General features: G+C 48.8%; 1 protein-coding gene across 1 annotated transcript in view; it reads left to right on the top strand.

Annotated features, from left to right (window-relative positions):
* LOC147885390 (TLR4 regulator/MIR-interacting MSAP protein) overlaps positions 1-13,862 on the top strand; it is a 106,482-nt gene that overhangs the window by 13,716 nt on the left and 78,904 nt on the right. Inside the window, exon 2 of the mRNA XM_087396733.1 lies at positions 4,894-4,920. Coding sequence (XP_087252859.1) covers positions 4,894-4,920 — 27 coding nt within the window. The remainder of the gene's footprint in view (positions 1-4,893; positions 4,921-13,862) is intronic.

Genomic DNA, 13,862 nt, shown 5'->3' with positions numbered 1-13,862 from the left:
GGATATTATATGCCCCAGATAATGGATCTCTTCCAAAAAGAATTCACTTTTCTTGCTATTGGCAAAAAGCTGACGATTTCGAAGTTCTTGAAATACCAAAGCAAGATGTTCCCTATGCTCTTCTTTTGTCTTTGGAAAGACTAGGATATCATCAAAGAAAGTATTCGTGAAATGTCTGTACTTTTGAAAGATGCGATCCATCATTCTATTGAATGTGGCTGGAGCATTTGTCAACCCAAAAGGCATCACTAAGTATTCATACAACCCGAATGTAGTGCAAAAGCCAATCTTATGCACATCTTGTGGTTGTATCCTGACTTGATGATAGCCACTCTTCAAGTCTATCCTGCTGAAAATTGTTGCTCCTTTGAGCTGGTCAAGCACATCATCTATGCGTGGTATCGAAAATCTATTTTTGATGGTCATCTTATTCAATGCATGATAATCAATGCACATTCGAAAAGAACCATCTTTCTTCTGCACTAGAAGTATTGGAGAGCAAAAAGGAGACGAGCTGGGCTGAATCAACCCTTGGACCAGCAAGTCCTGCACTTGAGCCATAATCTCCTCTCTCTAAGTCACACTGACTCTATAAGGTGGTCTATTTGGTGGCTCACTACCAGGCATTAACTCTATCTGATGATCTTCTGGTCTCTCTGGGGGTAACTCCCCTGGCAAAGCATCGGAAAAGCAATCTTTAAAGTTTACAAGAAACTGAAATTTATCTTTGTCTGCATCATGTATTTCAGCATGCATATCATTCTTTTTTTCTTTCACAAAAACCATGTACGTGGAAATTGCAGATTTTATTGCTTTACCACATGTAACATCTGATACAATGGGGATAGTCTCCCCTTTATTTCTGGCAACTAAACACTGGTTTTTCCCCCTATGGATAAAAAACAGCACCCTCTCAGCGTATTCTATTGTTACTTCCTTTTGATGGAACCACGGTGTACCAAATATAACATCATGCTGCTTGAGAGGAGAGATTAAGAAGTCCTCCTGATCTACATAGCTCTGCACATGGACACGAAGCTTTCCAATCAAAGGAGTAACTTGCATTGGATTCCCTTGGAACATTTGATCAGCATCAAGAGCTCTGCCTAGCTCTTCAGTTTTTATCCCTAATCTCAGGGCTAATTCTTTAGATATGAAATTGTCTATAGACCCTGGATCAAATAGGATTAATGCTTGCTGATCTCTTATCTTTCCCCATGATAGCAAAAGCTCTTTTTCCTTTGGGTCTGAGGTACTCCCCAAAACATCTGGGACTGCTCCCACCATTGGCCTCGGTGGTACTTGTGGCTTTTTCTGCTCCTTAGAACCCGAAGGCTTCTCAGGGCACTGGGCAGCTATATGCCCCTCTTTCCCACATTTAAAGCATTTCCCATCTCTGCGAAATTCAGCTATCTATTCAAGAGTGAATGGGGGTTTGCCTTTATATGACTTTGAAAACTGAGTACCCCTCGGCTTCTGAGGCTGAAACCCTTCCTTTTCAACCTTGGGATACTCTTTCTTTTCTGATTTTGAAAAGTCAGTTTTCTTTCTTTCAGCACGTCCTGCATGCAAGGATAGTATTGTGGATGGATCTTGTAACGGCACAAGACTAGCTACTGAAGTTGAATGCATAAGGTCTTGAATGTTCTTTGCCCCCAAAGCATTTACTACTGCCTGAATTCTTGGACTGAGACCTGCTCTATACTTTCTCATTTGGGTTCCTTTGGAGATCTTTTTGAAAGGTGCAACCTGCAAATAAGCATCCCAAAACTTTTGATTGTACACATCCCCTGTATCTCCCGCATCCATATGCAAATTGTCCCAATCTTGAAGAACATGATCTCTAAACTATTTAGGCATAAACTGCTAGTCGAAGGCTTTCTTGAAGTCCTTCCACCTCTTTGGGGCTGACCCATCTGTGGTCGTGCACTCCACCATGCACTAGCTGTAGCTGTCAAGTGCAAACTGACCATTCTTAACTTGGAGGATTTTGAAAACTTTTATGTACCGAATGTAGCATCAAACTGCCCGATGAACTGCAATGCTTTGTCTGAATGACCATATTGTCCATTATAGGTCATAAACTTCTGGTTACAATGACTAGACTGGTCTGGTTGGGTCAACTAACTGGACCTCTAGCCAGTCCACTAACCAAAGTTAGGTTAGCTTAACCTCAAGTCTGTCACCTCAACTGTCTAGCTGGCAGTCCAGGTCAGCTGCCACGTGTCCTGCCACGTCATCTGTTGGGCTGGCTGCCACATCATCTGACATGTGTCAAAACAACACATCAGCATATTCTGTGCACTGCCACGTGTCTTCTGTGCCACATCAGCCACCTGTCAAGACCCCTCTACCACGTCAGGTTGCCACGTAAGCCTAAGGTCAGAGACCTTGGGCGTAGGCGACAGAATTTTGAAGACCATCGTGCATCGCACCTTCACGTTCGACGAGAAAGAAGAGAAGAAATCTCCCGTCAGTGCTCAATGTAATTGGCCTACCTAATCTCCATTATGAACCTTCCATTGAGCCACGGACCTGCTCCATGTATGCCTTCATGGAAGCCTCGCCGATCGTTGCGCAGATATATGACGGGACCACCCACGCAATGAAACCATCTGCTCAACAATTGGCCATAGCATAGCCTCCTCGAGCGCTATCGCTTTCACCAGGATTGACATAGGAAGCCAAAGATCACTTCGAGTGTTCACGCGATACCCAGGTAGCTACTTCGCTCGTCGGCAATTTGATTGCTTCCATTTGCTTTGACTCTCCGTCAGAGGCGTCCTTATGCCGTCATAGACATGAGGCCCTAGGCCTACTAGCCAGCACTCCTTGTGCCCACGCCATCACTAGTGTATCTTGCCTCGGGTCACCGTACGCTTTGCCTTAATTCGCACTTGCGTATAGCCTAGCTTCAGCATACGATCTAGAACTAAACACTCTGCGCTATCTCTGCCAGTTAGCCACTATTGCCTTCTCACTAGATCGTCACAGCCTAGGGAGGCCATGAGCCTTGGCTCTGATACCAATGAAATCTCTCCTCGTAAAAGACAGCAGACACACTCTCATTTCTCTCCCTCTCTCCCTCTCTCAACAGAGACGCTAGGGCCCAGGACAATCGTCGGGTTGGACCCCCCCAAAGGTTTTTATTACTTGAGAGAAAACTGAGTACAAGAGTTTAGTGTGGAAGCTGTTCGTACAAAAATCCAAACGTGAACGAAATTACATGAGCTCTTAGGCTTTTTTTCTTGGCAACAAGCCGCTTGTCAAATTCTACATTACTTTCCTAATTACATGCCACTAAGGGCAACTCTGGAGTCTTCGAAGCATTTGGTCATGCGAACTGTCTCCTAGACTCTTGTTAGGCTCCCGTGGCGCTTAGGAAAATAACTCTTCCTAGTACTTGCAACAATTAATTAAAGCGCACCACCATGGTACCCATTAATTGTTAGCGCTTTGCATGCAAATAACACACTGCGGACTAATTCTAGTCACGGTGGCGTCCCCACTGAACACATGTGCACACATAACAAATATAAAAATATATATTTATTCTCTGGTTGACCGAAGCCAATGCCCTTGATCATAATTAAGGGGCTTTGACAAAGGGTCGAGGCGCCTTAATTATAGTCAAGTCTCTCGAATCGAAGTTGGCACATCTTGGTTAACTGTAGTTAACCCTCTTGGCGCATGCCAAGTCTCGTTGATCGAAGTCAGCACTCTCTGACCGTGGTCAGCTCTGTGATTCTTTGGTTAACCGCAGTTAACCTTCTTGGTAATAAACCAAGTCTCCCCGACCGATGTCAGGTTTACTTGACCAGAGTCAAGTATCTTTGACCGTAGTCAATTCTTTGACCATTAAAAGAACTCTTTGACCATAATTAAGATAGATAAAAACTCTTTAATCATGATCAGATAAATGGTCAACCGTATTTTGACTTAGGATATTTACATTTTGGTGACACCCCTCTTCCATGGATAGCAGGTACAGCTACTCCGACCTTCCTTTGGCTACTTTCATTGTTTTTGAAGCTGTTTGTCTCTTTCTTGTGGTTCAACTTTTCGCCCTGGCCAATTCGAGCTATCAATAGACAGCCAGCCACAGAGGGTGTGCCGAAATTGGTGCCAGAGGGTCAGTTTTGGTGTTTTTTCTCCTTGTGTGAGGTCACTTTGCATTTTGGGATTTGTGTTGTTGCTTTGTTGCCTTGAGAGGCTGGACACTTGATTTTGGGACTGCCAAACACTCTTTTGCAAGCTGGATGCCTTGTGGATGCATTTGGTCACAGACAATTTGGGATGCCTTAGCCTTGCCTTGGCAATTGGTACTAGTTTGTACTTGGACCTGGATGCCTGTTGAAGCCAGGAAGTGGCTTGGATGGAGGGATTGCTAGTGAGGATAAGTTCAAGGGAGAGCTCTTGTTGTAAAAGAGAATATTCCACTAAAGAAGAAATAAAGAAATACTGAAAGGGGTGCCAAAGCATTTGGGGCCAATTTGTGTCCTTGGTGTATGGTATCTTTGAGCAGGGGCATTCTAGCCTCCTTTCTAGTGTTCTAAAGTTTGTTTCTCATTGGTTTTAACTAAAGGAAGTGGCTGAAGTGATGGATTATTGCTGTAACTAATGTGGATGTTAAGTTAGTTGTGGATTACTGCCCTTTAGTTTGCTAGAGGCTGGTTTCATATATCATTAAAGCAAACTTGTAGGTCACTAGTGCTTGGATGAAGTCCAAAGCAGGCTGGCAATGTATGATCACTTTTCTGGGTTTTAAGGTTGCCGATGTAATTACTAACTTTCATAACAAAAATTTAAATGCATATTTAGAATCAAAATTCTTTTTCTACGATTCACGAGGGGAGTTCTGGAGTTCTAATAGCTTTGGATGATTTCCTGCAGGCTGAATTGGAGATGGGCTTAATGAATGTGAGTTTTTCAGCTCTGATGCATATCAAATGTTGGATTATGTGATAGTATGGATATTTGAACCTTCTATTGATTGTTATGTAAACGTTGCACTTTTTAAAACTCTTATTTTAATTATATGTACTACATTTTTTTGTTGTTGGGTCACTCGTAGAGGATGTTTTATAGGCCTATGGTATGGGGTAGAGTTGGGGACATTTAACTGGACGACTAGTCATTCCGTCAGCCCGCCATCGCCCTCGACAGCCCCCTCGCCCTCGACAGCCCCCCCTCGCCATCGCCCTCGACAGCCCTCTTGCCATCGCCCTCGACAGCCCCCTCGCCGTCAGCCCGCCATCGCCCTCGACGCCACCTGCGCCATACCTCTCCACAGCCCCCTCGCTCTCCACAGCCCCCTCGCCATCGCCCTCGACAGCCCTCGACAGCCCCCCCCCCCCTCGACAGCCCCCTCACCATCGCCCTCGACAGCCCCCTCGCCATCGCCCTGGACAGCCCCCCCTCGCCCTCGACAGCCCCCTCGCCATCGCCCTCGACAGCCCCCTCGCTCTCCACAGCCCCCTCGCCATCGCCCTCGACAGCCCCTCGCCGTCAGCAGCCCATCGCCCTCGACGCCACCTGCGCCATACCTCGATGCCACCTGCGCCATACCTCTCCCCCGCCATCGCCCTCGACCTCTCTCGCCCGCCATCGACCTCGACGCCACCTGCGCCATCTGCTCGCCGTCAGCCTGCTCGCCATCAGTCCCGCCATCGACCTGCTCCACCAGTCCGCCCTCGCCCTGCTCCATCAACCCGCCACTCACCCTGCTCGCTATCAGCCTTCCATCGCCCTACCCGCCATCAGCCCGTCACCGACCTATCTCGCCACCTGCGCCACCATCTGCTCGACCTCTTCCACTCTAATCTGATCTGTAGGCCACAACGAGCTGTACGCTTTGGCTTGCCACTGGCCCTGCGCAGGCCTGCGCACCCTATAGCAATGAAAAACGCGCCCCGCCTCTGCAGGAACCTATCGTGCACCTAAACAGGCCCCCACCATGGCCCACAAACCCAAACAGTCTCCGAAGCCAATTGTGGGAGACCTCGCAAAGCGTATTTCCAGGAGTGGACTAGCAATTGATAGCCAGCCAGTCCTGAAAACATCAGGTGCCATGGGCACCAATGGAGTTCTTTCTACCGCAGCTATAAGCTCGACTCCGATCACTGCCTCCCCTACCAGTGTACCCACTACCCCCGTTACCACCGCCCTCAGCCTGCCCCCCATAGGAGAGGGTCACAGTTCCTCACTCCCCACACAGCTCCCTTTTTTCTGCACCACTCTTATGTCCCCTCTACCTCTCACTCAGCAGCCTTTCTCGACTCCCCTGCCCTATATAGCCAGCATATCCCCCACGCCCCCCAGCCATACGCCATGTCCCAGTTCTCATCCATTCGGATCCCACCTGAGACGCTTGATTACATCTTTATGGAGCTGCATCGGCTACGGGATCGTACCGTAGTACAGGACCAACTTATCCAGAGCATGAGCCAGGAGATCACTCACCTCCGTCAGGAGGTGGTCTCCCTCACCGCTACAATTACAGCGGTCCCGCGCACCACACCAGATGTGGAGGAGTGGATCGCCACCATCCAAACCGCTATTGAGGAGACTACAAGATGGGTAGATGTTGCGAGACGGGCACCCAAAGCAGCAGTTTCAGCCACCATCGCCAAGCAGGAACAGAGGGCCAGTAAGGCTCTCAACATCCGAGTTCAAGGTATCCCCCGAGCAGATTCACTTACCCCCCTCGTGGACGCGACTGCTTTCGTGACCTCTACCCTCGGCCTCGTCGAGCATGGGATCGAGCATGCATGGTGCACGGGACGGGATCCCACACGTCCACAGCCACTTATCATCCGATTCAGGGACACTCAGGCTCGACTTGCAGCACTCAGGCAGCGCGCTACACTGCGGGACCACCCTACCATTTTCATGGATGAGGATCTCACACCTATGCAGGTAGAGGAGCGGCGCATCCTACTTCAGCAGCGAGATGCAGCCCGTCAGGAGGGGAAGTGGGCTGTCGTCCGAGATGGCCGCTTGCTAGTTGGCCCCTGCCGCCGAGCCCCACCACCTGTACTCAAGACACGGTAGCAGGCTCCCCCCCCAAATAGGGAGACATGGTCTATGAGATTCAGACTCAGCACACAGTACCCTTGGCATGCACCATATGGAACTGTAATGGTACCCTATGGTCTGACCCTGGGAATTTCTCAGAGTCATACATTGGACGTGACATAGTTTTCTATACAGAGACACACCAGAGCCCCGAGTGCCCTCTCCCCTCGGTCAGTGGCTATACCTGGGAGTCAATATTCCGTGAGGAGACCAGAGATACTGGGAGGGTCCGAGGCTCAGGCGGAGTTGCAGTACTCTTCCGTACAGCACTCATTAGTCTGATATCCGTGGTCAGACGGGATGTTCACGCCCGTTATCTATGGCTCCGCTTACGACGCCTTTTCACACGCGACCTTTTTATTGCAGTCTGCTACTTCCCCCCTGAGACGTCACACTTTGCATGGGTGCTACGCGAGGATACGGGTGTATCCTCCTATTTAGATCTCCACCCAGACATTGTGGAGTTTTCCAGACGCGGAGAGGTCCTCCTAGTTGGGGATTTCAATGCACGGACAGGCACACATCAGACATCCCTCTTGGATTTCCACTCAGATTCGGTCCTATTACCTGAGATGGACATAGAGGACTCGGGCTTCCCCCGCTCCTCGACCGACAGTCGAGCCCCCGTTACTGCATATGGGCAGGTTTGGACGTATACATGATCTGGTCATCTACAATGGACTAGATCGGTGGCCCGCCTTCTCTGGTTTCACATGTTTTCCACATGGCGGAGGAGCCAGTGTCGTCGACTACATTTTGGGATCTCCTGCTTTAGCCTCACAGATCACTGACTTCCGTACCGCACCCTTACCCCTAGGAGCCGACCACACTTACCTTTTCTTTCATCTCCTCACGCCTCGAGCCCCTTCCAGCCACACTCCGCACTACACCACTTATCATGATATACACTTTGATCATAATCTCTCACTTGACTACTCAGCCCACCTAGCCTCTCTCCTGAGACACATAGACACCATACCCTCTCTAGATCACCGAGCCGCCCTCATCACCCACTCTCTCCACAATGCAGCCCGCCACATCTTTCCTTACACTACTCGGTCTACCCGCCCCCCACTTGTTGGCTCCACCCCTTGCAATAGCTGGTATGATGACGAATGTAAAGCCTTACGTCGCACACTCCGACTCACGACCCAACGAAATGCTAGGGCTGACCCACACCTCACCCGGGAATATCGCCGCCTAGTCCGTCGCAAGAAGCTAGCCTTCCTGTGCCAGAATGAGGATACGCTACTAAACATCCTGTTCAGTAGCAACTCCAAGGATTTCTGGAGGTAATTTCTAGAACGCCGATCCCCTACCCCCCTCACAGACATGTCACGATCTGTGACGTATTCCTTTCTCTCTTTCTAGACTTATGGATGGTTTAATGAATGGACACTTGTGGAAGGGTATGCCCTTTCGACGGGACACTTGCCCTTTCGACGGGACACTTCTTAATGAGGCACAACCCTTCACAAGAGACATCCTAATGAAGAGACATTCCTATTGTAATGTACCCTCTCATCAAGGGTCACACCCTTCACAAGGGGTACACACCTCTTCATGCACATACCCTTTGGAGTACACACCTTTTCATGTGTGACTCTTCACTCTCTATATAAGAGAGGCCCAATTGTATGGATGACAACTACATCTACCCTACAGATATTCAAGCAATACAATTATTCCTTGTTCTCTGCTATCTCAGTCTCTTTTCTGTTCCTTAGCACATTTCTAAATATAGTAAATCTAGGATTTCTTACAGTGGTATCAGAGCAAAATTCGCTCCTGCCTGTAGGAAATGCCCCCCACCTTCTAGCGCTGATCTGATACATTTTTGCCGCTAGAAGGACATCCGTGCACATTGTGCATGGAAGAGATGGAGAGGATGAGCGTAAAATTTTTAAACGCCTACCGGGCCTAAAGTCATCCTGGCCTCTCCATCTCCCTCACATCACAAGTTGATGTGAATGGACACGACAAAAATCGTGTCTTTTCAGGTACTTGGGCTGTCCCAAAACCAAGGGACGCACCTTTTCCACCATGGGACACACCTTTTGGTGACGAGTCTCGACTCCTCACTCATGGGACATACCCCATCGTGGACAAAAGGACATACCTATTCATGCAGGGTCACACCCCTTTTAACAATAGGGACATATCCCCTCATGAACAGGTGCACCTATTCCAAGGGTCACACCCCTTCGAATAGGCACACCTCCTAGGCCCCAAGTACCTACAAAAGGGTACCTAGAGGGGTAAAAAAGGGAAAAAAATAAACCCATCCCCTACCCCTAGGTTTACCCTAGCTACCTAGGGTTAACTAAACCCCCCATTTAATTTTTGGGGCAACTAACCCATTAGGCAGCCCAACGAAGAGTCGCAGCCTCTTCCCCAAAAAAAACTGCTACGTACGGAATTTTCTGACAGCCTGCGCAGCACCTGCGTCAGCCTGTACGGCCAGCCACCAGCCTGCGCCAGCCTCGCCGTAGCTTCTGCGCAATCCCGCCGTACCACCTGCGCCAGCCTGCGTCAGCCGTACGGATTTTCCGTACCATCTGCGCCGTACAGCCTGCGCAACCTGCCGTACCATCTGCGCAACCTGGCCGTACAGCCCTGCACACGCCTCGCCATTTCTCCTGCGCAGTCTGCGCTGTACCATCCGCCAGCCTGCACGTACAATTTGCGCAGCCCTACACCAGCCTTGCACCAGCCCTGCGCCGTACCATCAGCAGCCTGCACCGTACAGCCTGCGCACGCCCTGCAGCCTTGCCCCTGCCGTACAAACCTGTGAAATTTCCTGCAACCTGCCACAGCCTGCACCATTCTGTACGAACAGCCTGCACACAACTCCTTGGCCTCGCCAGGTTCATTCGCTCATGCCTTTTCCTGCGCAGTCCAGCCCGCAGCCCTTGTTTCGCCAATTATTGGGTCCTGCCAAATCAGCACCAGTTGCAGCTCTTCGCGCGATGAAGACAGCCTGTTGACAGCCTGGACCAGACAAGTATCGAGCGCTCCTCGCAAACCATTGCACCATGGATCTCTGGACACCGACTTGCAGCCTTCTTCTACGCAATAACTTGGCAGAATAAATTATTGCCAGGTGGAGTCTTTCCAATCTGCTTTTTAAGGATTCTCTTTAACAAATTACAGCAAATGAAAGAATCCACATTAAAGCATGGAAACCCTTGGTAATTCTCCCGGCATTTCAAGGACACCTCAGGCATCAGCTACCACACAATATCGTGTTCAAATTGCACAGCCAGCCCATTTCGGAGCCTTTGCATCTTGGGTCTTCTGTGTCACGTGCCCTCCTAGTGACTTGGACCACATCCTCTACCTTCTGCGTGAGGCACCTCAGTTACATTATTTCCTCAGCACAGTACAGGTTGTGTTCCACGAGACACGAAGATATCCGGAACACGATATTCCTTAGGAGTTTGTTGTTCATTTTTGGAGAGAATTTTACCCTTCACCTTCGGCATCTCCAGGGTACTCTCCACCTCCTTCAGCTCCCAGATATCCTCCTCTACAGGTTGTACCTTCTCCAAGTCAGTATTTACATTCTGAAGGCACTCCTTCTCCTGGATATCCTCCACTTCCGACAGCAGCTCCTTACCCTTTTTCAGATCCGTGGACTCTGCTACCTACCCCTGTCCTATCACGAGCAGTAACACCACTTTCAGCATCTCCAGTGTTACCTCAGACAGGACCTCCCTTACCAGATTTCCACGGGTGGTTCCATCCTGCCTCGCTTGTCCCCTCCAACATGAGCAACCTCAGGGAGCAGCCCGAATCCTCTTCCAGGAATGGTACAAACTAGAGCGCAAGTTCGCGCTTTTCTCACAGGGATCTCCGACATGTTGCACCGCTCGCGTGAAGCCTCTCTAGAGATTAAAGAATCAAGTCCCAAAAAGACCCCTGAAGGCAACGTCCAAGGCGAATCCCTATTGCAACTTCAAATATCTCAGCTTCAGGACAGCATCTCCGACTTGGTTCAAAAAGTTCAACAACTTCAAGATTCTCGAAGTCCCGCACATACAGAGGATGACGTGACGCAACCAGACGACGATGCGGACTCTTTCCCACCAGAGGTAGAAAACATTGAACTACGTGCCCTCTACCGATTACTTCAAGCTTTCAAAACTAAAAGACTTGACGTCAAACTTCCGGAAGCCTACACTGGTCAACGTAATCGCCGAACAGTTGACCAATGGCTCGCTAAAATGCGCATGTATTTTGACACTGTTGACCTCACTGAAGGCAAAAAGATTGCCTTGGCAGCCTCCCTCCTGAAGGATACAGCATTTCTATGGTGGCAAAGACGCTTAAAGGACGGAAAAAGTGTGTTAACATGGGAACGTTTTGAACACGTGCTCCGTAAGCAGTTTGTACCTGCCAATGCGGACTTCCAAGCACGTTCAAAACTCCGACAGTTGGAGCAAACGGGTTCCCTGTCTTCCTATATCTCTCAGTTCACCACATTGGTGCTGGAGATTGATGGTTTAACTGAGGATGATCGCCTTCATGCTTTCATCTCAGGCCTAAATCCCTCGTTACGCATTGATGTTCTTAAAGCAAACATCACCACCACAGATGGCGCTATGGCTTACGCAGAGCGCATTACAGATTTCCTAAACACAGGGAAGCAGAGTGCTAATCGCACACAGAACTCTCCTATGGCCAAAGGTGCTCGCCCTCAAGATAACACCAGGTTTCGAAAAAACTTCGGTAATCAAGGTCAGCGACAGTCTCAAGATCCGCAGAAGCCTCAGAAATCATTTGCTGGATTCCAACAGAAGCACTCCCCCAAGGATCGTGTTTCTTCTTCTTCACAGTCATTACCGACATCCCCAACATAAAGGTGCGGCCATTGACAAGAACAACTCCAGCACAAACGGACTTTGTACCATCTGTACAGGCGACCATAGATGGTTCAATTGTCCCAAGCGACCAAAGCAAAATTCCAATCTGGAACCTAGCACTTCCCAAAAAGAAGATGCTACCTCAGCACAAGACAAGAAAGGCAAAGCTGTTCGAATGGCGAATACCATCCACCTGAGCCTTGCCAGCAACCCCGAACCTTCCCTAGCTACTCAAGTACTTTGTGTTCAAGGATCGATTCGTGGAACAACGGTCACCATCCTCATCGACAGTGGCTGTTCTCATAATTTCCTAGCCAGTTCTGTGGTCGATAAACTTCGGTTGACCACCAGTCCTAGTCTCATGGACTATCAGATTGAACTCGCGAATGGAACAACTTTCTTGTGCAACACCAGGATCAAAAACTTATCTTTTCGCATCCAACATTATACGGACAAGTTGAACTTCGACATTATGCCTCTTTCTCGGTACGATGTCATACTCGGACAACAGTGGCTCTACGACTATGATCCATCAATCAGCTTTCGCAGCCATACTATCCAGTTTGTCCACCAGGGAAAACTTATTGAGCTAACTGGTTCTAGGGACTCTCCTTCAACCCCAGTTGCCTCTGCCCTACAAGTAAAGAAGTGGGTTCGTAAACGCCAAGCAAAGACTTCACTTCTGTTGGTTACGGCAGTAGAGGAGACACCAACAAAGGATCCTCCTGAATACCTCAACCAACCTTTTTTCCAGCCCTACCTGGATCTTTTTCCACAGGAATTGCCAAAGCAGTTACCACCTCGACGACCAGTGGATCACCCAATTGAACTTATTCCCGGCAGTAATCCACCGTCGAAACCTCCTTATCGGGTTTCTTACACTCAAAATGAAGAAATCCAAAGACAGGTCACCGAACTACTCGACAAAGGTCACATTCGGCCCAGTCGCAGCCATTTCGGATCTCCTGTACTACTTGTGGAAAAAAAGAACAAGTCAATGCGCCTCTGCATCGACTATCGAGCCCTCAACAAGCTCACTATCAAAAACAAGTATCCATTGCCTCGCATTGATGACCTCTTCGATCAACTTCTACATGCAACACAATTCTCCAAGATTGATCTTCGTTCAGGTTATCATCAAATACGCATACGAGAAGGCGATGAGTACAAGACAGCTTTTCGAACAAAGTATGGACACTATGAATGTTTGGTCATGCCTTTTGGGTTAAACAATGCCCCGGCCACATTCATGACACTCATGAACGACATCTTCAGGCCTTTCCTCGATAAGTTCGTCATCGTTTACCTCGATGACATCCTTATTTTCAGCAGATCCCTACATGAGCACAAACAACATCTTCACCAAGTTTTTGAAGTTCTCCGCGCAAATTCTCTCTACATCAACATTGAGAAGAGTGAGTTCTTCAAGACCCAACTTGAATATTTGGGACATGTTATTTCCGCTCAAGGTATCTCTGTGGATCCCAAGAAGGTCGAGGTAATCCGAAATTGGCCTACTCCTAAGAATGTTCATGATGTCCGCTCTTTTCTCGGATTGGCAAACTTCTACCATACAAAGGTCTATCAGTTTTCCGAAATCGCAGGCAACCAAGATGCATTCTCAGCTCCACACGGAGGCTTCATGTCAAATGCTCACCGTACCGCAAGTTTTCAGCCTTCTAGCCATTTTATTTTGAGCAGTCCGCACCCTAGCATGGGGATTACTTTGGTATTGATGATGCATTCTCTGTGCCGCAGAGAACCTTTTTGCCAGATGTGAGTTTTCCTACAATTGGCAGCTCTCTGCACCTCTGCAGATGGAGCCATCTATCTTGGGCTGACCCGCTGGTTTGCATTCGTTAAGTGCTCCTTTCACCGCACCAGTCAGCGTGCCTTGGTTTGGGTTTACATGGCACTCCA

This window comes from Dipteris shenzhenensis, chromosome 25 (assembly GCF_047967505.1).
Source record: "Dipteris shenzhenensis isolate YYH24624 ecotype China chromosome 25, Dip_SZ_1.0, whole genome shotgun sequence".
Classification (NCBI taxonomy): domain Eukaryota; kingdom Viridiplantae; phylum Streptophyta; class Polypodiopsida; order Gleicheniales; family Dipteridaceae; genus Dipteris; species Dipteris shenzhenensis.
The sequence above is the reverse complement of the archived record's forward strand: the minus strand, read 5'-3'. Positions and strand labels throughout refer to the sequence as shown.